General features: G+C 56.8%; 1 protein-coding gene across 1 annotated transcript; it reads left to right on the top strand.

Annotated features, from left to right (window-relative positions):
* Window positions 1-7,838: 7,838 nt before the first annotated feature.
* Window positions 7,839-24,699, top strand: FEZ1 (fasciculation and elongation protein zeta 1). The gene is made up of 10 exons (XM_038161638.1): window positions 7,839-7,971; window positions 12,148-12,450; window positions 15,283-15,379; window positions 16,296-16,397; window positions 17,937-18,153; window positions 19,338-19,609; window positions 20,394-20,474; window positions 20,841-20,916; window positions 21,389-21,454; window positions 24,536-24,699. Exons 2-10 carry the CDS (start codon window positions 12,176-12,178, stop codon window positions 24,550-24,552), a joined length of 1,203 nt encoding a protein of 400 aa, XP_038017566.1. The 5' UTR covers window positions 7,839-7,971; window positions 12,148-12,175; the 3' UTR covers window positions 24,553-24,699.
* Window positions 24,700-25,326: the final 627 nt, after the last annotated feature.

Genomic DNA, 25,326 nt, shown 5'->3' with positions numbered 1-25,326 from the left:
TTTTCCTCAGTTTTTCTCCTCAAATCCTTCAGTGTGCTTTTCCTCAGTTTCCTCCATTTTTGTCCTCCATTCCCTCGGTCTGTTTTTCCTCAGTTTTTCTCCTCAAATCCCTCAGCATGTTTTTCCTCAATTTCCTCAATTTTTGTCGTCAATTCCCTCTATGTGTCTTTCCTCAATTTTTCTCATCAAATCCTTCAATGTGTTTTTCCTCAATTTCCTGAATTTTTGTCCTCAATTCTTGTCCTCAGTTCCCTCGGTGTGTTTTTCCTCAATTTCCCCCATTTTTCTCCTCAATTCCCTCAGTGTGTTTTTCTTCCATTTTTCTCCTCAGTTCCCTCACTGTTCCCCTCAATGTTCCTCCTCAGTTCCCTCTCTGTTTCCCCTCAATGTTTCTCCTCAGTTCCCTCTCTGTTTCCCCTCAATGTTCCTCCTCAGTTCCCTCTCTGTTTCCCCTCAATGTTTCTCCTCAGTTCCCTCTCTGTTTTCCTCAGTGTTTCTCCTCAGTTCCCTCAATGTTTCTCCTCAGATCCCTCGCTGTGTTTCCCTCAATTTCCTCAGTGTTTCTCCTCAGTTCCCTCTCTGTTCCCCTCAATATTTCTCCTCAGTTCTCTCGCTGTGTTTCCCTCAATTTCCTCAATGTTTCTTCTCTGTTTTCCCTCAATGTTTCTTCTCAGTTCTCTCGCTGTGTTTCCCTCAATTTCCTCAGTTTTCCTCCTCAGTTCCCTCGCTGTTTTCCCCAGTTTTCCTCCTCAGTTCCCTCGCTCTTTTCCTCAGTTTTCCTCCCCAGTTCCCTTGCTGTTTCCCTCAGTTTTCCTCCTCAGTTCCCTCGCTCTTTTCCTCAGTTTTCCTCCCCAGTTCCCTTGCTGTTTCCCTCAGTTTTCCTCCCCAGTTCCCTCGCTCTTTTCCCCAGTTTTCCTCCTCAGTTCCCTCGCTCTTTTCCCCAGTTTTCCTCCTCAGTTCCCTCTCTGTTCCCCTCAGTTTTCCTCCTCAGTTCCCTCGCTCTTTTCCCCAGTTTTCCTCCTCAGTTCCCTCGCTGTTTTCCCCAGTTTTCCTCCCCAGTTCCCTTGCTCTTTTGCTCAGTTTTCCTCCCCAGTTCCCTTGCTGTTTTCCTCAGTTTTCCTCCTCAGTTCCCTCTCTGTTTCCCTCAATGTTTCTCCTCAGTTCCCTCGCTCTTTTCCCCAGTTTTCCTCCCCAGTTCCCTCGCTGTTTTCCCCAGTTTTCCTCCCCAGTTCCCTCGCTCTTTTCCCCAGTTTTCCTCCTCAGTTCCCTCTCTGTTTCCCTCCTCTCGCAGGTCCGGGAGCGCTCCCCGCGCTGGGAGCGGGCGGGAGCGGCGCCGCGGGTGGCGGCGGGCCCGGGCTGCCCGCGGGACCTGCTGCAGCAGTGCCTGTGGGCCGCGGGCATCACCGAGCAGCTGCTGGAGGCCGAGGCCAGGCGGGAGCCGGGCAGCTTCCAGCCCTCCGTGCCCTGCCGCAGCGCCCCGCAGATCGCCCCCGGCGGCGCCCAGCCGGCCCTGGGCCAGCAGCCGCTCCTGCAGCCCTTCGTGCAGCCCCTCGGGCCCTTCTCCGGCCTGCAGCTGGGCCTGGGGCCCGCTCAGCCGCGGGGACAGCAGGTGACGGCCGCTGCCCTGCCGGCGCCGCAGGTCGTGCTCCTGCAGCAGGCAAGTGCAGCCCCTCGGCGTGGCGACCCATGCCGGGGCCATTTCCATCCCCTCCGGGGCCACTTCCATCGTCTGCAAAGCTAGTTCCATCCTCTCCAGGGCCACCTCCATCCTCTCCGCAGCCACTTCCATCCTCTCCAGGGCCGCCTCCAACCTCTCCAGGGCCACTTCCATCCTCTCCAGGGCCACCTCCATCCTCTCCGCAGCCACTTCCATCCTCTCCAGGGCCACCTCCATCCCCTCTAGGGCCACTTCCATCCTCTCTGCAGCCACGTCCATCCTCTCAGGGCCACCTCCATCCTCTCCGCAGCCACCTCCATCCTCTCCGCAGCCACTTCCATCCTCTCCAGGGCCACTTCCATCCTCTCTGAGACCACTTACACCCTCTTCAAGGCCACTTCCACCCTCTACAGGGCCACCTCCATCCCCTCCAAAGCCACTTCCACCGTCTTAAGGCAACTTACACCCTCTTCAGTGCCAATTCTACCCTCTCCAGGGCCACTTCAACCCTCTCCCAGGCCATTTCCATCCTCTCTGGGGCCACCTCCATCCTCTCCAGGGTCATTTCCATCCTCTCCAGGGCCACTTCCACCCTCTCCAGGGCCACTTCCACCCCCTCCAGGGTCACTTCTATCCTCTCCCAACATGCTTTTGAAGTTCTGTGGTTTGAAGTTCTGGTTTTCAGGGGGTTTTTTAGTTCTTTTAGTCCCATTTCTTTTTCTTTAAATTCCTCTGGATTTTAATTTTGCTCATTCTTTTAATTCTGTATCTTTTATTCTTATTTCTTTTAGTCCTATTATTTTAATCTCGTTTCTTTAGCTCTTTCTTCTGGGAAGGGGAAGAAGAACGGGGACAAAGATCCCAATACTTGAGCTTTTATTTGGCTCAATCTTCACCTCCCTCCACAGATCCCCGATGGGTGGGTTTGGGGCACACACCCCCATTTCTGGGGTTCAGACCCTGAGAGGGGCAGCTCTGCAGCACATTCTCCAAATCCTGGAGTCCTTTCGTTTGGAAAACCCTCGAAGATCCTCAAATCTGATCCTTCTTGTCCTTCCTCATACCCTCTGGTGGCAGGGCCAGAGAATCCCTTGCTCCTCACGCATTCACGCCAACCTCAAGCAGTTTGTGGGTTAAAAAGCGCCAGATTTAGGGTGGTTTTAAAACTGTTTCCATTCTTTTTTTACCCTCTCCAGGTGCCGCAGAGGATCATCCTGCAGGTGAAGCAGCCGAGCCCCACCACACTCGCCCTGCTCCCCAGCCCAGCCTCCTGTGTCCTGGGGAGTGGCCAGGGGCCAGGGCCACCAGCCCCCAAACCCACTGGCCACCCCCATCCTGCCACCCTGTCACCCTGCGGCCACCAGCACCCTGGAGCAGCAGCACCCCAGCACAGCAGCATCCCCTCGCCTGAGGCTGTGGGAATTGAGCTGTGGCATGGGGAAAGCTTCTGGGGCCTGCAGCCAAAATGGGGCAAACTGGACTCGTTTGTTTCTTATTTTTAATAAAACTCTTCATGGAAGTGCCCTAAGAATCCACAGGGAGATCATTTAGTGTTAAGGCTTGAGTTTAAACACATCCTTGAGTTTAAAAACATCCCAAGCTTGTTTCATGTTTGTAAGATATCACCACCCTGGTCCCTGAGGAGAGGAAAATCTTCTCCAGAGTCCCCATTTCTGCTGGGAAGTTGGGGGGTCCTCGTGCCCCTTCAGGTGAGGAGCTGGCTTTCCTGGCAGTGTTCTCTGTTTCCAAGTTTTTCCACTTTGTTCCCAAGGTTTTCTACTTTATTTTCCCTATAAAGTTTGTTGTCCAATTTCTCCTCCTTCCCAGTTCTGTGCTCCATTTTCCATTTTTTCCTCCTCTAATTCCCATTTCCCCCTTTATTTCCAAATTTTACACCATCTTTCCCAGCTTTCCCCTTATTTTCTAGTGTTCTACTTTCTTACCTTTCCCCTTTTTATTCCCAAGTCCTCCACTTTACTTCCAAGATCTCTCACTTTCTATCTCCAACTTTCCATTTATTTCTGGTTTTTCTCTTTCAAGTTTTCCCCCTTCATCTCCACATTTCTCCACTTTGTCTGTAAGTTTTCTGCCCCCTTTCCCAGATTTTCCCTTTTATTTCCACAATTTTTCTCTTGATTTTCAAGGGGTTTTTTCACCTGGATCAACAGTGACAGAGCAGAAATACCACGGGGATACAGGACACACAGGGGAAGATGCAAAATGGTACCTGAGAGCTGGACACAAAAACAAAGAGCTGGCAAACGAGAAAATAGCCACGGGCAGAGCTAGGGAGGACCGAAAAGATGGGGACAAGGTCAGGGCGAAATGGAAATGCAGGTACAGGGGAGGAAAAAGAAAATGCAGCGGTGTGGGAAAGGGGAGGGGAAAGGCAGCAGGGCCCCCGGGCCCGCCACTGCCCGCAGCTCTCGGTTTCGGTCTCCCGGGAGCCCTAAGGAGTCCAGGCGCTCCCTTCTCCCAGCGCTCGGCGGTGCCGGTGCTCCGAGCAGCCGCGGGTGTCCCACGGGGGCGGACAAAGCCTCCCGGGAGCGGACAAAGCCTCCCGGGCACGGAGCGCGGCCAGGACAGCTCAGGGGAGCTCTGGCGAGATGGGGAAGCGCTCACCGCCAGCCCCGGGCAGTGTCCGCTCCGCCAGCCCCCCTGTGCCGGAGCCGCGGCGGGCGGGCTGCGGCTGCCGCCCCGCACCCCCGGCGGCCCCGCGGACACGCCGCCGCAGCCGAGGGGCCGCTCGTCTCACCGGCGGCGGGACCGCCCCCCGCACCCGCCGGGGCCGCCGCCGCACGGAGCTCCCGGGGCTCGGCCAGGCTGTTCCCGGAGCTCGGCCAGGCCGTTCCCGGTGCTCGGCCCGGGTGTCCCGGGTGCTCGGCCAGGGTGTCCCGGGTACTCGGCCAGGGTGTCCCGGGTACTCGGCCAGGCCGTTCCCAGGGCTCGGCCAGGCTCTTCCCGGTGCTCGGCCAGGGTGTCCCGGGTGCTCGGCCAGGCCGTTCCCGGGTGCTCGGCCAGGCCGTTCCCGGGTGCTCGGCCAGGCCGTTCCCGGGGCTCGGCCAGGCCGTTCCCGGGGCTCGGCCCGGGTGTCCCGGGTGCTCGGCCAGGCCGTTCCCAGGGCTCGGCCAGGCTCTTCCCGGTGCTCGGCCACGCCGTTCCCGGGGCTCGGCCGCTGCTGCCGGTGCCGCCGGCGGGAGCACCGCGCGGGTACCGAGCTGCAGTTCCGCGCTTTGGCCGCTCGGTGGCAGCCGCGAGCGTGGGAACGGCCCGGCACTCGGGGGGACGCGGCCGGAGAGCCCCGGCAGGGAGGGGACACAGCGGGGACACACAGCGGGGACACACCGGGGACACGGGGGGACACACCGGGGACACGGGGAGACACACCGGAGGGGACACCGGGGGGACACGGGGGGACACACACCGGGGACACACCGGGGGACACACAGCGGGGACACGGGGAGACACACCGGAGGGGACACACAGCGGGGACACGGGGAGACACACCGGAGGGGACACACCGGGGACACACACCGGGGGACACCGGGGGGACACGGGGGGACACACACCGGGGACACACACCGGGGGCACACAGCGGGGGGACACACAGCGGGGGGACACCGGGGGACACACACCGGGGGGACACGGGGGGGGACACACAACGTGGGGACATGGGGGGACACACACCGGGGGGACACACACCGGGGGGACACCGGGGGGGACACGCACCGGGGGAGACACGGGGGGGACACAGGGACACACACACACAATGGGGACACAGGGAGATACACAAAGGTGGACACAGAGGGGACACAGGGTGACTCAGGTGGACACAAGGGACACACACACAGGGGGATACAGGGGACACAGGGGGACAGAGCAGGTGAGCCTGGGGGGTGGGGGGTGCATTCCCCCCAGCGGCTCAGTGAGCTGCTCCTGGGCGCGTTCCCCAGCTGGCTGGGGCCATCCAGCCCCCTTGGCACCCTCTCTTGGCTGTTTCCATCCCATTTGGAGCTCATCCTTTGTGCCTTTCCTGCTGTGGAGGAGTGTCGGATTATGCCCTTTTCTGACCCAGAGATGGGACAACTGAGAGGCCTTTTAACAACTTTTATTCCATTTTCAGTCTCATGTGAAGGGCGAGACAACACAGATGTTACAATTCACAGCATCACAATCAGAAGCCGACTATTTCTTAATTACAACACAATGAGCGTTTCTTGGCCTATCAGCATGAACACAATTTACTAATCCATTTCCCACACTGGAGCAGGGTGAGCAGGGCAGAGGCACAGGCAGTGCACCCCAGCCATGGCTGTGGGAGCTCCCCCAGGGCTGGACAAGCTCCAGGAGCTCATGGACCCCCGGGTGCCCAGGCAGCGGGCAGGGGGAGAGGCAGCTGCTGGGGAGGAGCTGGGTGAGGAGATGAGTTCCAGAGTGCTCCCAAAGCCCCAGCTGCACTGCTGGCTGAGTTTGAGACAGTGATGCAGGGCAGAGACTCCACAATGAGCTACATCCCCTTCAGTTTTAACCACTCCACTTTCACCAATGAGGAGGATGAACGTGAGAGGACACATGTGAAAAAATAACAGAAGGGGTGTGAATGGTGCTGGGTGCCCCTGCAGGCGGGGTGGCTGCTCCTGGAGAGCAGCAAGGTAAACAGCTGGTGCTTCATTATTCTTCTGACATGTGTTCCACACTGGGGAGCTTTCTCTTCTCTTCTCTTCTCTTCTCTTCTCTTCTCTTCTCTTCTCTTCTCTTCTCTTCTCTTCTCTTCTCTTCTCTTCTCTTCTCTTCTCTTCTCTTCTCTTCTCTTCTCTTCTCTTCTCTTCTCTCTCTCCTCTCCTCTCCTCTCCTCTCCTCTCCTCTCCTCTCCTCTCCTCTCCTCTCCTCCTTGTTCTTTCTTTCCTTCTGCACCCCTTGGCACCATTTTCCATCCTCCCAATCATCAGGTACCTAAAAATGTCCCCTCCTGCCGTGGTCCTTGCCATGTTGAGTCGGGAATGTGAATATTTAATCCCTGTAAATGCGGGGCAGTCTCGTTCTTTGTTTGGCCCAGCGTTTCCTCCTCGTCCCCTGAGCAGAATATTGTCATTATTTGTCAATTTGTACTTTCAGGTGTGAGAAGGATTGGTCCTGCCTCTTTGGCTGACATGACACGGACCACCCAAGGGACTGGGGACAAGGGCCTGGAGGGACAGGACCAAGGGAATGACAGAGATTTTGACAGGGATTTTGGGAAGAAATCCACCCGGTGAGGGTGGGCAGGCCTGGCACAGGTATCCCACGGGAGCTTCTCCCTCCCTCGAAGTGTTCAGGGCCAGGTTTGATGGGGCTTGGAGCAACTTGGCCCAAGCCCTGAGAGCAAAATGAGCTTTAGGGTCCTTGTCCTTCCCGGCCCAAATCATTCTGGCATTCGAGGATTTCTTCGGCACTGAGCCAAAGCACGCGGTGCTCCAGCCAGCACTTGGCAAAATTCCATTAAACTTAACGACAACCATTTCACAGACTCTTTTGAGGTTTTTTCCTTAATATGAATAACTTGAAGCCATGTGCCAGAGGAGAAACCTTCTCCTCTCCTGCTGCATGGAAAACCAGCATGGAGAGGGAGCAGGCAGCTGCAGGCAGCAGAGCCTACTGAGATCTGGGAAACTGAGCTTAAGCCCAGACAGTCCACCTGGCTGTGAACTAAACCCAGGTTAAAAAAACCAACAAAGCAAAAACAAAACAGCCCCCCTCCCCCCAAAAAACCAACCCAGCATACATGACAGCATTCATCTAAAGCAATTGTTGACTTTGCTAATAAATTTTAAAGGTGTAAACTGAAATAAAATTATTATTAAAAGCTGCTCATTTCTTGTGATTACTATTTTATTTTTTGAGAGGAAAATGAATTTTTATTTTCTAATTCCCTTTATTTTTATTTTACAACTTTTAATTGTTTTATTTTAGAAAAGAAAAAAAAAATTCTGGATCTATGCCTCGACCTTCATATCATCTTTTTTTATGTTTCCTATCTATAAATTTCCATTGTCATTTCCACGGTTTCAATTCTTTTTTCCCTTTGTCCCCCGGTGGCAGCGACACGCGCAGACCCGCGTGCACAGAGGAACGGATGCACACGGCGGGGGTCCGAGGGATTTTTGGGGATCGCTGAAAGGATGGCGCCCCCCGGGACGAGGGATGAGCGATGACGTCACGGCTCCCTTGGCCACCATCCGCATCCCCCTTCCCGGTGACGTCACCGGTCCTCCCCCGCGCCTGCGCAGTGCGGGCTCAGCACCCCCCGGCGCGGAGCGGAGGATGCGGGGCTGCAGGTGGGTGCGGGGCTGGGGGGTGCAGGGGGGCTGCAGGGGGGCTGCAGGGGGGGGCGGTGCAGGGGGCTGCAGGGGATGCAGGGGGCTGCAGGGGGGAGAGTGCAGGGAGGCTGCAGGGCTGGGGGAGTGCAGGGGGCTGCAGGGCTGGGGGCAACGGGGCGCGGCGAGGGGTGCGGGGCTGCAGGTGGGGTGCGGGGCTGGGGGCGCGATGAAGGGTGCGGGGTTCGGGGGGAGCAGGGGCGATGCTGTCCCTGCAGGGGGGGCGATGCTGTCCATGCAGGGGGGGCGATGCTGGGGGGGCGGTGAGGGGCGCAGGCGGGGGTCGCACGGGGGGTGCGGGGGCCGCGGGGGTGTTGCGAGGGGCGTCGGGTTTGGGGGCACCGCGGGCTGACGTTGCGGGGAGGGCCGGGGCGCAGCGGGGAGGGCGGGGGCGGAGGGGTTGCGAGGCCGGGGCTGCGCCGGGTGTCAGCGCCGCTGCGGGGGGCCGTGCGGGGAGGGGGGGTGCGCTCGCACACTGCGGGGGCGTTCGGGGGGTCTTGGGGACGCGGGGCGTGCGCCTGCGGGGCGGCGGAGGGAGGGGCGGCGAGCGCAGCGAGGGCGGGTCCGTGTGCGTGTGCGAGTGTTTGTGTGCGTGTGCGCGCAGGGCTGAGCGGGTGCGCGAGGGGTGTGCGGGGATGTGCGGGGGATGTGCGGGAGTGTAAGGGATGTGCATGTGTGCGAGGGATGTGCGGGTGTGCGAGGGATGTGCGGGTGTGCGAGGGATGTGCGGGAGTGTAAGGGATGTGCAGGTGTGCGGGGGATGTGCGGGTGTGCGAGGGGTGTGCGGGTGTGCGAGGGGTGTGCGGGTGTGCGAGGGGTGTGCGGGGGATGTGCGGGTGTGCAACGGATGTGCGGGTGTGCGAGGGATGTGAGTGTGTGTGTTCAATGTGTGTGTATGTGTGCAAGGGATGTGCGTGTGCAGGGCTGTGTGTCTGTGCAGATGTGTGTGCATGTCTAGATGTGTGTGCAGGGCTGCATGTGTGTGCAGCTGTGTGTGTGCAGCTGTGTGTGTGCAGATGTGTATGCAGGGCTCTGTGTGTGCAGCTGTGCAGCTGTATGTGTGCATGCAGCTCTGTGTGTGCAGATGTGTGTGCATGTGAAGGTGTGCGTGTGCAGCTGCAGGGGCACACGTGCAGGTGTGTGTGCAGGTGTGTGTGCATGCAGTGTGGTGCTGGTGTTTGTGGGGCCCGGAGCTGGCTGCTGTGGGCACGGTGGGGTCCACGATGCATGTGTGGGAGTGCACGAGTGCACAGCAGTGCACAATGTATGCGAGGGGAGGCATGCACTGGTGTGCACTGTGTGTGTGTGCGTGGCATTGCGCATGGGGATGCATGGGTGCGCATGGGTGCGCACACAGACACTGTTGGGGATGCGTGCTTGCAGAGGTGTGCATGCATGCACATGTGGGGATGCATGTTTGCAGAGGTGTGCGTGCATGCACATGTGGGGATGCGTGCTTGCGGAGGTGTGCATGCATGCAGACTTGCATGGGACAGGGTGTGCATCCCCAGGGCACATGGGGCTGAATGCGTGTGCAGTGTGTGCAGCCCAGCGCATGTGCACCACTGCAGCACGCATGCACTGTCTGCAGACACTCCGTGCACGCATGCACTGCTCCGTGGGTGTGCCTTGCATCTGTCTGTGCATGGCATGCGTGTGCACAGGGAGCAGCGGGCCCTGTCCCATGTGTCTCTGTGTGTGCTGCAGGTGTGTGCAGGGCTGGGCTCACCTGCAGGTGCACACGTGCAGGGTGTGCATGCACAGGGCGTGTGCTGCACGGGCTCAGGGCACCAGTGGGGCACACGTGCATGGGGTGTGGCTGTGCTGCAGGCGGGTGGGACTCAAACCCTTTCCGGGCAGCTTTTCCCCCAAGCTGTGGTGGTTGTGCTCCCCAGGGAAGCATGGCCATGGCTGGGGGGTGAGCTGGGCTGTGACACCGGTACTGGGCTGCTCCTGGCTCACTACTGGGTTACTGTTTGCTTGCTCCGAGGCTGCTGCTAGGATGCTCCTGGGGTATTCTCAGTAAGCTCCTGAGGGAGCAGTGAAATGCTGTCAAGACACAGCGAGATGCTCTCAGGGTGCTGCTGGGATGCTGCTGACATGCCAGTTCACCAGGATGAGGACAGGCTGCTCTGCCTTCAGCAGGGAGGCATTTGCAGAGTGGCACTAAGCTACTCTCAGGATGCTCTGGGGGTGCTACTGGGATGCTGCAAAAGCTCCACTGAGGTACTATCAGGCTGCTACTCAGATACATCCAGAGCTGATACTGAGGTACTCGTATGAGGGAACCACTGGAGCAGCTCACACAAGGCTCCTCTCAAGATACGTTCAGGTGGCATTCAGCATAGTAAGAAAATATCAGAAAATATAACAGATAAACTATCAGAAAATATCTGGATTACACTTGGCACTACCGCAGTGCCACCGCCACGCTGAGGATAACAGCTGTGTGCCACTACACCGCTACGAGGATCCGATCAGCACACTCCTTCTCTACTACTGTGATACTATCGGGGCGCCAGGATGCTCTTGGCGTGCTCCTGACAGAATCAGGATATTTCTGCCTGTGCTGGTGCAGCATCAGGACAGTGCTGAGCTACTCAGTGCTGAGCTGCTACTAGGATACTCTCAGTGTAGCACAAAGGTACTGTCAGGATGTTGCTAAGATGTTATCAGGGTAACACTCCAAAGTATCGCTTGGCTAATTGTAAATGTATTGCTAATGCTAATGAGTATTACTAATGAGGCACTACTAAGATACTACAGGGTCATTGCTAGGATACAACGTTTCTGGTACTATAGGATAGTACCGGGATGTGATCGCAGCGCTCCCGAGGCGCTGTCAGGACAGGGCTCAGATTTCAGTGGGATGCTCTCAGGATAGCAGTGCAGTTATTTGTAGGAAACTTCCAAGATGCTGCAGGGGCACTAGGAAAGATCGGGGTAAGATAATTCTGGGATGCCATCAGGGCAGCGCTCACATTTTTGGGGTACTGGCAGCACATTACTGATACTTTCAGGCCGTTTGCTTGGTAGTGATATGGTGTCAGATTAAGGCCTTTTCTGACTCAGAGATGGGGTAACTGAGAGGTGGCAAAAGCTGAGAGGCCAAGAAATGCTTGTAGTGTATTGTAATTAGGGAATAGCTTCTGATGGTGGTGGTGTGAATTGTAACATCTGTATAACATCTGTATTCACACGAGACTGAAAGCAGAATAAAAGTTTTTAAAATGCCTCTCATGTCTGGGTCAGAAAAGGCCATAATCTGACAATATAGTATAAGGATACAACTAAGATACTACCACTTCAGGAGATGGATGGTGGTGTGACATGTTTTACCTTCTATCAGGGTAGCACTGAGCTGCTTGGACCACTATCAGCGCTTTGTTGCAATGAGTAAATTACCACTAGAATAGTGCCACAAAATCAGAATATTTCTTCTGAAGGTAGCACGTCCTGTTGGGATACTACCAGGATACTACAGAGATACTGTTGGTTGTGTAACAGCCCTGGCAGCAGGGTTTCAGTGAGCACGGCAAAGGGAACAGGGAGCTGGGCATTGTAACCTGTTAGTAGCCTGGTCAGGGAACGGGGAGCTGGGCGTTGTAACCTGTTAGTAGCCTGGTCAGGGAACGGGGAGCTGGGCGTTGTAACCTGTTAGTAGCCTGGTGAGGGAATGCGGGAGCTGGGTGTTGTAAGCTGTGAGTAGGCTGGTGAGGGAGCAGGGAGATGGGCATTGTAACCTGTTAGTAGGCTGGTGAGGGAATGGGGAGCTGGGTGTTGTAAGCTGTTAGTAGGCTGGTGAGGGAACGAGGAGCTGGGTGTTGTAAGCTGTTAGTAGCCTGGTGAGGGAATGGGGAGGTGGGCATTGTAACCTGTTAGTAGGCTGGTGAGGGAGCGGGCAGCTGGGTGTTGTAAGCTGTGAGTAGGCTGGTGAGGGAGCAGGCAGCTGGGTGTTGTAAGCTGTGAGTAGGCTGGTGAGGGAGCGGGCAGCTGGGTGTTGTAAGCTGTGAGTAGGCTGGTGAGGGAGTGGGCAGCTGGGTGTTGTAAGCTGTTAGCATGCTGGTGAGGGAATGGGGAGCTGGGTGTTGTAAGCTGTTAGCAGGCTGGGGCTGACGGGCGCCCTGTCCCCTGCAGCTAGGGCAGCACCCCGGTGTTGAGGAGGATGGAGGCGCCGCTGGTCAGCCTGGAGGAGGAGTTCGAGGAGGGGCCCGCGGACGATGGGGGGTCCCTGCCGCGCCCCGCGGACCCCGCGCTGGCTGAGCTGGAGAGCTTCTCGGCCGAGATGATGAGCTTCAAGTCCATGGAGGACCTGGTGCAGGAGTTCGACGAGAAGCTCACCGTGTGCTTCCGCAACTACGACGCTGCCACCGAGGGCCTGGCGCCCGTGCGGGGGCGGCTCCAGGCGCAGGAGGAGGAGGAGCGCCTGCAGGATGAGGAGTGAGTAAGGCCCCCCTGCTCCTGGGGCCTCTTCCCACCCTGAACCCCCCACAGGGCAGGCTACCTGCCAGCACTGCAGCACGGCCGTGCTCCGTACCGTACTCCCTGTAGTATCCTGTGAGTAAGGGTCTGCGTGCCACCTTGCGTGCTGGCAAGGAACAGCCCGCGTGCAGCTCGGCCCCTTGCAGCACAGCACAGTCGTGCAGCAGCATGGAATAGCTGCCTAGTATCTTTTGAGTAGCTGTGTAGCATCTTTTGAGTAGCTGTGTAGCATCCTATAAGTAGGCCACCCTCGAGCCTGCATGCATCCTGTCATGGTCATGAAACACTCCCCTTTCCCAGAGCGTGCAGTCCAGCTCACTGTGTAGCACTTCAGAGTAGTGGTGTAGTATCTTGTGAGTAACACCCCCCGCCACGGCCTGTTGCACCTCCATGCGCTCTACTATGAGCCCATCACTTGCAAATCAGCACCTGGGCTGTGCTGTGATCATGCAGCACCTTGGAGTAGCTGTGTAGGATCCTGGGAGTAGCTGTGTGAGGTCCCTGGAGTAGCAGCCTATGAGGAAGAGGAGCAGCGTGTCCCATGCCACACTGCAGGGGGCCACAGCTCTGCCTGTGCAAGGAAAGCCCCAGGGGTTGAGCATAAACCTTGAGTAAGGTGTGAGTAGACCCTCTCTGTACCATGCTAGGGGATGGCCAAATCCCCCAGGGTGAAATTTCCCTCTAGGCTCCCCAGTTATTATTGTGCCTTTTGTGTTAAATTCTGCAGTTTCATTAAAAACCTTGTTTTGTTACAAAATGCCGCTTTTTCCTGCAAATCCTCGGGCTTTTTCCTCGTGGCAATTACACACTATCACATTTCTAGTGGATTTTTTGTCTGTTTCATTGAGATTATTCCGAAATCCCTAACCCTTATTTTCACCAAGCAAAGGGGTTGCTTTCAATGCAAAAAGCCCCAAATCTGTTGGTTTGTGTTTGGGTTTTTTTTCCCCCAAACCCACTGAGGCTGCAGTGATTTTTGCAATTGGTTGAATTGGTGGTTTTTGAGAGCAAAATGCAGCTTGGCTGCGCGCCGGGGCTGCCGCGCTGTCACCGCTTTGTGCCACTTATTGTGTCTTTTTTGGGTCACTTTGGGCAAAACAGGGCTTTTTTTTTTCAGTCTTCTTTGAATGAGCCCTGTGTGCAGGCCTGGAGGAGGGGCCATGGCCTCACAGGCACTGCATCTCCAGAGTTTTTAACCATTTCTTGCCATAATTAACTCAGAAATCCCTGCTGGGCCTGGCCTGCCCCTGTGGGGTGCTGGTCCTTTAAGAGCAGAGGGGAAAAAAAAAAAAAGAAAAAAAAGGCAAATTTGGGGGCATAATTACTAATTTGCTGTGCTTTGTTAAAAAATAAGTGTCTAAGATTTGGCATCCGCATTTTTGTATGTTAATTTGTAAAATCTGTAATTCCAAGGGGAATTCAGCCCTGGTGAGAAGGGAAATGTAATAAATCCCAAAAATGAGCAGTTTTGGGGCTGGAAAGGGGGCAAATGGTTTTGGGGTGATTGTCAGGATTGGGGTGTGGAACCAATTGGACTGAACCCCCATTTCTGGTGGGAAAATGGGGGGACTTGCCTGAGATGGGGAGAAAATGTCTAATCTCCTTCTGTGCCTTTCTGCCCATTTTGGACATTTTCCTCCCATTTTTGGCCTTTTTCTCAATGTTGCCACTTCTCAGCTCTTTTTTCCCATTTTCTTTCTCCTTCATTTCTTCCCTTTCTCTACTTTCCCTGCCCTTTTCTCCATTTTCCACCTCAGTCTCCCTTTTTTCTTACATTTTCTCCTTCTCCCCATTTCCCTTTTCTCCTGATTTTTCCTTTTTCCCTCTTTTGGCCCTTTTCCTATTCCTTATTATCTCCTCTTTCCCTTTCTTCCCTTTTGTTCCTCTTTCTCCATTTCCCACCATTTTTCTTCTTTTCCCTCTTTCTCATTTTTTCTTCCATTTCTCCCCTTTTACCCAAATTTTCCTTCCCCCACTTCTTCCCCTTTCCCCCTTTTTGCCCTTTTTTCCATCTTTTCCTTTACTCCTTTTTTATCTTTTCTCCTGTTTTCCCCCTTTCCTTTTCCCCCCCCTTCCCCTCTTTTCCTTCTCTATTTTCCCCTCTTTGGGTCACTATTTCAGGAAAGCATTTCAGGGTATTTCTGGGTGTTGAAAAGTGACATTTTGGGATCTCTGGGCTGTTTCAGTGAGGGGGTGGGGTGGTTGCAGCATGACAGGGTGGCATTTTGGGGGTATTTCAGAAGAGCATTTGGGGACAGTTTGGAGTGTTCCAGGGCAGCATTTTGAGGGGTTTTGGGGCCTTTCAGAGAGTCCTGGGGCTTTGGGGCTGCTTTAAGGTAATGTTTTGTGCCACTTCAGGCCATCGTGGTGATGGTTTTGAGTGGCATTTGGGGACATTTGGAGACATTTTGGGACATTGCTGTGGCCTGTGGGAGTGTTTTGATAGCAGCATTTCAAAATGACATTTAGGGAGCATCTCAGGTGCTGGGGCAGCATTTTGGGGTATTTCAAGGCAGTATTTCATGATGGTATTTTAAGAAGCTTCGGGGTCTTCTAGGACAGCTTTTGGGGTTTTCTAGGATATCATTTGGGGTGTTTTGGGGTGTTTCAGGCATCTCAGTGGTGATTGGGGATTTTTGGAAGTCATTTCAGGATGTTTCTGGGCTGCATCTCGGGATGTTTCTGGGCTGCATTTCAGGATGCTTTTCAGCATCTTGGCGTGCCATTTTTGGGATGTGTCTCTGAGGTGCAATGTTTTGGGGTCAGCACTCACCACCCGCCTCCCTGCAGGGTCTGGGATGCTCTGACCGATGGCTTTGCCCCCCGGAGCTCCCCCCGGCCGTGGCAGCTCCCTGGGACTGAGGCCCTCGATGGCACCGACCCCCAGGTATGGCTGTGACATCCCCACGTGGCCCCCTGAGTGTGATTGACAGCTGTCAGTCAGCCCCGAGGCTCACCAGCCATCATGGCACTGCAGACCACCCAGGAAGGGTTGTTGTAGCACCTGGTCTTTGCCAGTTTGCCCCCATGCCACGTTGGGGTGGGTGGTTTTGGGGGTAGAAAATGGGTTTTCATTTGAAGTGAGTCTGTGCTGTCCATAGCTGCTTTTGGGGTTGTAAAAGTGTCCCAATATCCACGGGATTGAACCCGTTTGGATGTGTTGCTGAAGGGGGAAGAGAAGATAACTTCCTTGGGTTGTTTTCTGCTAAAAAGGTGGTGAAAGGTGGGAGAAAAGAAGATGCCTCCTCACCCAACATCTCCATCCATTCCCTGGTGGTGTTCCCCTCTGCCACGTCCCCACCTGGTGTCCCCACCCTGTGTGTCCATCAGACCTCTCCCATTCAGCCCCACCAGCCCTCATCTCCAGCATCCCCTGTGTCTCCACCGAGCGTGTCCAACACCACTCTCCATCCAGCACCTCCATCCAACACACCTGCACTTCTCCCTGTCTTCTTCCTACTCCATGGCTCCATTCTACAGTCTCCATCCAACGCTCCCTGTCCAACATCTCCGTCCATCTCCTGGCAGCACTTCCCCCTCCAGTGCTGTCCATTGTCTCCAGCGTCCCTGCCCAAAGCCCTCTCCAACATCCCCATCCAGCATCTCCATGAAATCCCTCAATCCAACACGTCCCCATGCAGGGCTTCCCCACCCTGTGTGTCCCCGTGCCACCCCCGTGTCCCCCTGAGCCGGGGCGGGGCTGTCCCCGTGCCAGGGCTGTGGCTGTGTCCGTGCTGGGGCCGTGCCCACACCAGGCTGGGCCTCTGGTGCCACCAAGGCTGCCCAGCCTGTGTCTCCTGCAGCTCGGTGGGAAGGAGGAGGAGGAGGAAGAGGAGGAGGAGCTCACTGAGAGGAGCGAGCAGGACTCTGGGATCAACGAGGAGCCGCTGCTGACAGCTGAGCAGGTACCCATGGGCAGCTGGAGCCCTGCATGTCCTCCAGAAGCCAGGCTTGGCACCTCAGCCCATGACCACGAGCTGAAAGCACGAGAAAAAGGCAAATCCCAGCATCCTGGGGTGGGGCGTGCAGGACCTGGAATGTGGATGTAGACAGAAGTGCAGGCTGTGGGGGCTGCTGTGGGATTTGGGTGCACGAGGGAAGGTGGGCTGTGGGTGCTGCTGCGCAAAATGGGGGGCATGGGGGCAAGGATGGAAGGGGGGGGACAGAGGTGGGAGCAGCTGCAGGTGCTGGTGTGGAGATGGGATGCAGATGTGGGGTGCAGGATGCAGGTGCCAGATGCGAGGTGCAGATGTGGGGTGCAGGATGCAGGTTCCAGATGTGGGGTGCAGGATGCAGGTTCCAGATGCGAGGTGCAGATGTGGGGTGCAGGATGCAGGGTACAGATGCAGGATGCAGATGTGGGGTGCAGGATGCAGGTGCCAGATGCAGGGTGCAGATGGGTGCAGGATGCAGCTGCAGGATGCAGATGCAGATGTGGGGTGCAGTATGCAGGTTCCAGATGCAGGGTGCAGATGTGGGGTGCAAGATGCAGCTGCCAGATGCAGGGTGCAGATGTGGGGTGCAGTATGCAGGTGCCAGATGTAGGATGCAGATGTGGGGTGCAGGATGCAGGTGCCAGATGCGGGGTGCAGATGTGGGGTGCAGGATGCAGGTGCCAGATGCAGGGTGCAGATGGGTGCAGGATGCAGCTGCCAGATGTGGGGTGCATGCAGATGTGGGATGCAGGATGCAGGTGCCAGATGCGAGGTGCAGATGTGGGGTGCAGGATGCAGGTTCCAGATGTGGGATACAGGATGCAGGTGCCAGATGTGGGGTGCAGGATGCAGGTGCCAGATGCAGGGTGCAGATGCAGAGTGCAGGATGCAGGTTCCAGATGCAGAGAGCAGGATGCAGGTTCCAGATGCCGGGTGCAGATGTGGGGTGCAGGATTCAGGGTACAGATGTGGGGAGGCAGCAGCAGGGTGTGGATGCAGGATAGCCCGTGCAGGTGCAGGTGCAAGGACAGGCTGCAGGATGCAGGAGGAGGAGGCGGGTGCAGAGAGCTGGATGCAGCCAGGTGCAGGATGCAGATTTCGATGGGGATGCAGGTCCTCAGTGTCCATGGAATGTGGGATTTGGATGTAGGTGGGAATGTGGGATGCAGATGCAGGGTGCAAATGGAGGACCCAAGGTACAGATGGATGCAAATGCAGGTGCTGATGCAGGATGAAGGGAGCAGAATGCAGATGCAGGATGAAGGAGCAGAATGCAGACACAGGATGAAGGGGAGGGTGCAGGTGCAGGATGAAGGGGAGGGTGCAGGTGCAGGATGCAGAATGCTGATAAGGATGGAGGATGGAGGAAGCAGGCTGCAGATGGAGGATGGAGATAGAGGATGCAGGTGCAGGATGAAGGGAGCAGTTGCAGGTGTTGGGTGCAGGATGTGTGGGGTGCAAGGTGCAGGTAGGATGCAGGTGCACATGGAGGTCACTGATGCCCCACAGGTCATCGAGGAGCTGGAGGAGCTCATGCAGAGTTCACCTGACCCTGAGGCTGACCCTGAGGGTGAAGAGGAAGAGGAGGAGGAGGAGGATGAGGAGGAGGAGGAAGAAACCAAGGCTGATGCTGAAGGCAAAGGTGGTGGTGGGGGCACGGAGCCCATCGTGCTGCGGGAGCTGCATGCTTTCTCCCCTGCCTTCAACAACAACTGCTCCCACGAAGGTACGGCCAGCAAAGCCCAGGCCAGTCACTTTTTGGGGACAATTCCAACCAAATTGGACAACTGAGTCTCTCCAGGCCTTAGTGCTGGCTTGCTCTGGGACTTGGCCAGAAGGGCTCTTGCAAACACTGTGAAGAGCACAGGGATCTGGCTTCTGGTGTGGAAAGGCACGTGGGGCTCACCAGGAGCCTTTGTGTTCTGCATGGGGCGTTCCACGCACATGGGATTTGTCACTGGTGGCGTGGGCTGTGTCACCAACAAGCCCAGGCACCTCACTCATTGCTCTGCTCCTTATCTCACTGTGCAGGGTACTAATCACACCGTGTCACTAACTGCACCGTGCATGTCACTAACTGCACCATGCATGTCCATAATCACACCACACATGTCACCAGTTGCACCATGCATGTCACTAATCGCGCCATACACGTCGCTAATCACAGCCTGCCTGCCACTAATTGCACTGTGGATGTCACTGAGTGCACCTTGCATGTCACCAATGGTGCCGGGAAGTCCCTTAATTGCTCTGGGCACATCGTTTGTGGCGCTGGGCATATCAGTAATCGCACAACGGGTTTGTGTCTTGCTGTCTCAGAAAATGCAGAGCCCATCTCGCTCAGCACGAGATGCATTGTAATGGCTGCAGTGTGTGTTTCACTGACTGCACTGGGGTGGCCCTGACTGCACCGGGCCCTTCCCTCCTGTCCCCATGCATGGCACTGCCTGCAGCGAGTCCAGAGGAGGCCACGGGGATGTCCCAAAGGCTGCAGCGCCTCTGCTGGGGTGACAGGCTGGGAGAGCTGGGGAAGAGAAGGCTCTGGGGAGAGCTCAGAGCCCTTCCAGGGCCTGAAGGGGCTCCAGGAGAGCTGCAGAGGGACTGGGCACAAGGGATGGAGGGACAGGACTCGGGGAATGGCTTCCCACTGCCAGAGGGCAGGGCTGGATGGGATATTGGGAAGAAACTTCCCTGTGAGGGCAGTCGGGCCCTGGCACAAGGTTTAGAGCGGCTGTGGCTGCCCCTGGATCCCCGTGAGTGCCCGGGGCCGGGCTGGACGGGGCTCGGAGCTCCCCGGGCTCGTGGAAGGGGTGGTTGCCCGTGGCGGGGAGGCGGATCGGGACGGGCTGAGAGCTGCCTGCAGCCCCCTTGGGGCTGTGCCGGGACACGAGCGGCTCTGTGCTCGGGCAGGGCTGGGGCAGCTGTCGGCGCGGGAGCTGCTGGCGGCCGCGGGCCGGGCGGAGGCGGCGAGCCGGGCGCTCTCGGCCGAGCTGGTGGCGCAGCTGGCGCGGCGGGACGAGCTGGCCTTCGAGAAGGAGGTGAAGACGGCGTTCATCGGGGCGCTGCTGGCCGTGCAGGGCGAGCAGCGGGAGCAGCGAGAGGCCGCCCGGCGCCGCCGCAGGGACAAGGGGCTGAGCCTGCAAGGGGCGCGCTCCGAGCGCGGCGGCAGCATGCCCCGCAAGGTGCGCACCGGGACACGGGCACCGGGGACACGGGCACCGGGGAGACGGGCACCGGGACACGGGCACCGGGACACGGGCACCGGGAACACGGGCACCGGGACACGGGCACCGGGAACACGGGCACCGGGACACGGGCACCGGGGAGACGGGCACCGGGACACGGGCACCGGGAACACGGGCACCGGGGACACGGGCACCGCGGCCGGGGGCCGGGAGGAGATGGGGGAGTGGGGACAGGATGGGAGAAGGGGATATGGGATGGGATGGGATATGGGATGGGATATGGGATGGGATGGGATGAGGGAGAGGATGGGATGGGATGGGATGGGATGGGATGGGATATGGGATGGGATGAGGGATGGGATGAGGGATGGGATGGGAGGGGATGAGGGATGGGACGGGATGGGAATAGTGACAGAGTGGGGCAGAGGGACATGGGGGGGATGGGATGGGAATAGTGACAGGGTGGGGCAGAGGGACACGGGGGCAAGGCGATGAGGCATGGCATGGCATGGCATGGCATGGCATGGCATGGGAATAGTGACGGGATGGGGCAGAGGGGCATGGGACAGGGCATGGGAAGGACACAGGGCAGGGCAGGGGGAGTTGGAGCAGGGACACAAAGGGATATGGGATGGGGGTATGGAGCAGGGTGCTGGGATCTGGGCAGGGTGTGGATGTGGGGGGCAGGGAGGCGTGGGGGATGCTGGCGGCAGAGGAGGTGTCACGGGTGATGTCGCTGTCCCTGGGAGGTGACAGGGTGACACGGTTGTTGTCCCCCCAGCGCTTCAGCATGGAGGGCATCTCCAGCATCCTGCACTCCGGCCTGCGGCAGACTTTTGGCCCTACCACCAACGAGAAGCAGGTGCCCTTTTTCCCCCAAAAAATTGCCCAAATCTGTTTGTTTTCACTCCTCCTCCCTGCACTCCCCATTCCCTGCATCCCCCAACCCCCTGTAAAAATCTTTCTTCATTTTACAACACTGCTCTATCCCCTACACCCTGCTAATCCCTTGTGAAAAAATTACCTGTTTTCACTTCAAAAACTCCTCCCTGAGAAGGGATGGATTTGGGTGGAGTATGCAGCACCCCCAAAATACCTGCAAATTAAATGCAATTGCAGGAATTTTGCAGAAACACTCTATTTTTGCACAAATCTGTCTCAGGATGATTCAAAAACCAGGCTGTTTTGTGCCATCTGGGTGGTTTTGGGGTGGCTTTTGTTTTTGCAGTACCTGAACACGGTGATTCCCTACGAGAAGAAGGGCTCACCACCCTCTGTTGAGGACCTGCAGATGCTCACCAACAGTGAGTATTCATTCAAGCTGCTGTTTTGGGTCAGCATCACGTGTTTTGGGGACACAAAGGCACATTCTGCTTTGCTTCAGTGGCTGCAGTTTGGGGCATCATTGCAGCACAGCCAGTTTGGGGGATTTTTTGCATCATTGCAGCATGGGCAGTTTAAAGTGCTACCACCCACGTTGCATCATCATTGCAACAAACCTACCTGGTGGGGAAAATCCCTGGTTTGCATCACTGCAGCACAGCTGGTTGGCAGCCAACACCTCCCCCCAGTTTATTCTCCTTATACCAGGGTTGGTTTGGGTAAATCACCCATTCTGCACTGCCACAGATTGGCTCATTGGGGATGGCAGTCCTTTTTGTGTGGGCGTTCCCAGGCCTGCTGCATAAATTGTATGGCAACTGTGGGGCTGGCTTGGGGGGGAAGGCACATTTGGGGGCAGCAGGGCCAGGCTCACAGCTGTGTTCTCCCTCCCAGTCCTGTTTGCCATGAAGGAGGGGAATGAGAAGGTGCCCACTCTGCTCACGGATTACATCCTCAAAGGTACCTGCCCCAGGCCCCCCTTGTGCATCCTTCACCCAGCTCCTCTGCAGCTCTGTGCCTGCACCACAGATCCCTTCTGCATCCTCCTGCTGCTCCACTGCATCCTTTGTGCATCCCTTGCTCATCCTTCTTGCAACTTCATTCGTCCCTTTTCCATCTGCTGTGCATCCTCGAGGAATCCCAGATAAATCCTGTGGCATTCCTCCTGCATCCCTCACGCATCTCTGCTGCATCCCCCACACATCCTTCAGGAATCCTGGGTGCATCTCCTGCGCATCCCTCGGGCATTCTTTGTACAGCTCTCCTGTCCCGAGACAGCTGTCTGTCTCTGGAGGTGCCTGTGCAGCTTCCTGCCCCATCCTGGGGCCCATCTGCTTCATCCACACAGCCTCATCATCCTCTGTGCACCCTCCCTCACCCCCCAGGCCCCATCAGGCACCCTCCTCTGCCTCCCTTGGGGATCCCCATCCATTTTCTTGCATCTCCTGGGCATCCTTGTGCATCCCTGTGCATGTCCCACACCCCCTTGTCCATCTCTTGTGCATCCTCCTGAGTCCTCGTGTGTCCTTCATGCTCCTCCTGTGCACTGCTCTGTGTGTGCATTCCTTGTGTGTCCCTTTCCTGTTCCTGCTGCAGCCTGGTGCAGCATTTCTGCATCCTCGTGTGCCCAGGTGCCTCATTCACACTCGTGCAGCCTTTCTGCTCCTGACCTTTGTGCACGTGGGGCACACTCGTGTGTCCTTGTGCCCTCTGGCTGTCCCTGTGCACACTCGTGTGTCCTTGTGTCCTCCTGGCTATCCCTGTGTGTGTCCTTGTGCCCTCCTGACTGTCCCTCTCTGTGTCCTTGTGCCCTCCTGGCTATCCCTGTGTGTGTCCTTGTGCCCTCCTGGCTATCCCTGTGTGTGTCCTTGTGCCCTCCTGGCTGTCCCTCTGTGTGTCCTTGTGCCCTCCTGACTGTCCCTGTGCTCACTCGTGTGTCCTTGTGCCCTCTGGCTATCCCTGTGTGTGTCCTTGTGCCCTCCTGGCTGTCCCTGTGCTCACTCGTGTGTCCTTGTGCCCTCTGGCTATCCCTGTGTGTGTCCTTGTGCCCTCCTGGCTGTCCCTCTGTGTGTCCTTGTGCCCTCCTGACTGTCCCTGTGCTCACTCGTGTGTCTTTGTGCCCTCCTAGCTGTCCCTGTGCGTGTCCTTGTGCCCTCCTGGCTGTCCCTGTGTGTGTCCTTGTGCCCTCCTGGCTGTCCCTGTGCTCACTCGTGTGTCCTTGTGCCCTCCTGGCTGTCCCTGTGCTCACTCGTGTGTCCTTGTGCCCTCCTGGCTGTCCCTGTGTGTGTCCTTGTGCCCTCCTGGCTGTCCCTGTGTGTGTCCTTGTGCCCTCTGGCTGTCCCTGTGCTCACTCGTGTGTCCTTGTGCCCTCTGGCTGTCCCTGTGCTCACTCGTGTGTCCTTGTGCCCTCCTGGCTGTCCCTGTGCTCACTCGTGTGTCCTTGTGCCCTCCTGGCTGTCCCTGTGCGTGTCCTTGTGCCCTCCTGGCTGTCCCTGTGTGTGTCCTTGTGCCCTCCTGGCTGTCCCTGTGCTCACTCGTGTGTCCTTGTGTGGCCCCCAGGCACCCTTGGGCGCCACTGTCCCTGCACGTGCAGCCCAGTGCAGCCCTGTGTGTCACTGTGCACCCTCGTGCAGCACTGCATTGTGCATTCCTGTGCATCCCTGTGCATCCCCATGCACACTTGTGCATCCTCCTGCATCCTCCTGCATTCCTGTGCTTGCTCATGGATCATAGCACCTTCTCATGCATCCCTGTGCATCCCTGTGCATCCTCATGGATCACAGTGCATCCTCCTGCATCCTTGTGCATCCCTGTGCATCCTCCTGCATCCCTGTGCATCCTCATGCATCCTTGTGTGTCCCTGTACATCCCTGTGCATCCTCCTGCATTCCAATGCATCTCCATGCATACTTGTGCATCCTCCTGCACATCCTCCTGCATCCCTGTGCATCCTCCTCCATTCCTGTGCATCCTCCTGCATTCCTGTGCATCACTGTGCATCACTGTGCATCCCTGTGCATCCCTGTGCATCCTCCTGCATTCCTGTGCATCCTCCTGCATCCCTGTGCATCCCTGTGTATCCTCCTGCATCCCTCTGCATCCTCCTGCATCCCTGTGCATCCCTGTACATCCCTGTGTATCCTCCTGCATCCCTGTGCATCCTCCTGCATTCCAATGCATCCCTGTGCATCCTCATGCATCCCTGTGCATCCTCCTGCATCCCTGTGCATCCCTGTGCATCCTCCTGCATCCCTGTGCATCCTCCTGCATTCGTGTGCATCCCTGTGCATCCTCCTGCATCCCTGTGCATCCTCCTGCATCCCTGCACATCCCTGTGCATCCTCCTGCATCCCTGTACATTCCTGTGCATCCTCCTGCATCCCTGTGCATCCCTGTACATCCCTGTGCATCCTCATGCATCCCTGTGCATCCTCCTGCATCCCTGTGCATCCTCCTGCATTCCTGTGCATCCCTGTGCATCCCTGTGCATTCCTGTGCATCCTCCTGCATTCCTGTGCATCCTCCTGCATCCCTGCGCATCCTCCTGCATCCCTGCACATCCCTGTGTATCCTCCTGCCTCCCTGTGCATCCTCCTGCATCCTCCTGCATCCCTGTGCATCCTCCTGCATCCTCCTGCATCCCTGCGCATCCTCCTGCATCCCTGTGCATCCTCCTGCATTCCAATGCATCCCTGTGCATCCCTGTGCATCCTCCTGCATCCCAATGCATCCCTGTGCATCCTCCTGCATCCCTGTGCATCCTCCTGCATTCGTGTGCATCCCTGTGCATCCTGTGAATCTTCCTGCATTCCTGTGCATCCCTGTGCATCCCTGTGCATCCCTGTGCATCCTCCTGCCTCCCTGTGCATCCTCCTGCATCCCTGTGCATCCCTGTGCATCCTCCTGCATCCCTGTGCATCCTCCTGCATCCCTGTGCATCCCCCTGCATCCCTGTGCACGCTCCTGCCTCCCTGCCCCTCGGTGCCCCGTGCAGTGCCCCAGCCCCTCTCTCTCTCTCTCTCTCTGTCTCTCTCTCTGCAGTGCTCTGCCCGACCTGACGTGGTGCTGCCCCCACACTCCCCCCCTGGAGCCTCCAAAACGGGGCCAAACCCCAGGAAAAAGGGTCACCCCCCCATGGCTGCCCCACCCTGCACTTCCCCCTTTGCACAGCTGGGAATAAAGAATTCCTTACATTAATTAGGCAACTGGTGTCCGGTGTCTGTGTCTGCCCTTGCTCCTGGCGGTGCTTTGCAACTTTTTTGATAGGAAAATTATGTTTTTAAGCAAAAAAAAAAAAAAATCCCAACATAGACTTAACTCATGAATATTCTGGGATCTCTAAAAAAACACAAACTTCTGGTTAACGAGCTGCTGCCACCATCAGAGGGGCAAAATTCAGATTAAATTCCATTCTTGGGGATTTTTCCCATTTTTTCACTCTTCTGTGACCCAATTTTTCTGCTAAAAATTGTACAAAATCACCCAGAAAATCAACCCATTATTAAGGAATGGCTCATTAAGGGACGGGGGGGGGCTTCCATTGCTTCCGTTTGGGGCAGAATTGCTCTGGTTTGGGGTTTGTCACTCATTTTAGGGAAGAGTGCCTAATGTGGGGGTTGTTGCTCATTTTTGGAGAGTGTTGCCCATTTTGGGACAAATTCAGTCCTTTTGGGGGAAGTCACTCATTTCCAGAAGGAGCAGTTTGGGACAGCATCTCTGGGGGCATGTCACTCATGCTGGGGGAGAATTTTTGGAGAACACAACTCCTTCTGGAGTGAGCACCCATTTTGGGGCACAATCACTCAATTCTGAGAGACATTAGCCCCTTTTGG

This window comes from Motacilla alba, chromosome 24, assembly GCF_015832195.1.
Source record: "Motacilla alba alba isolate MOTALB_02 chromosome 24, Motacilla_alba_V1.0_pri, whole genome shotgun sequence".
Classification (NCBI taxonomy): Eukaryota; Metazoa; Chordata; class Aves; order Passeriformes; family Motacillidae; genus Motacilla; species Motacilla alba.
This window is presented reverse-complemented; position numbering and strand designations above follow the sequence as displayed.

Coding starts and splice junctions, on each gene's coding strand:
- FEZ1 (XM_038161638.1), top strand. CDS start 12,176: ATGGAGGCGCCGCTGGTCAGCCTGGAGGAGGAGTTCGAGGAGGGGCCC. Junction 12,451..15,282: donor GAGCGCCTGCAGGATGAGGA/GTGAGTAAGGCC, acceptor GCCTCCCTGCAG/GGTCTGGGATGCTCTGACCG. Junction 20,475..20,840: donor CTACCACCAACGAGAAGCAG/GTGCCCTTTTTC, acceptor TTGTTTTTGCAG/TACCTGAACACGGTGATTCC.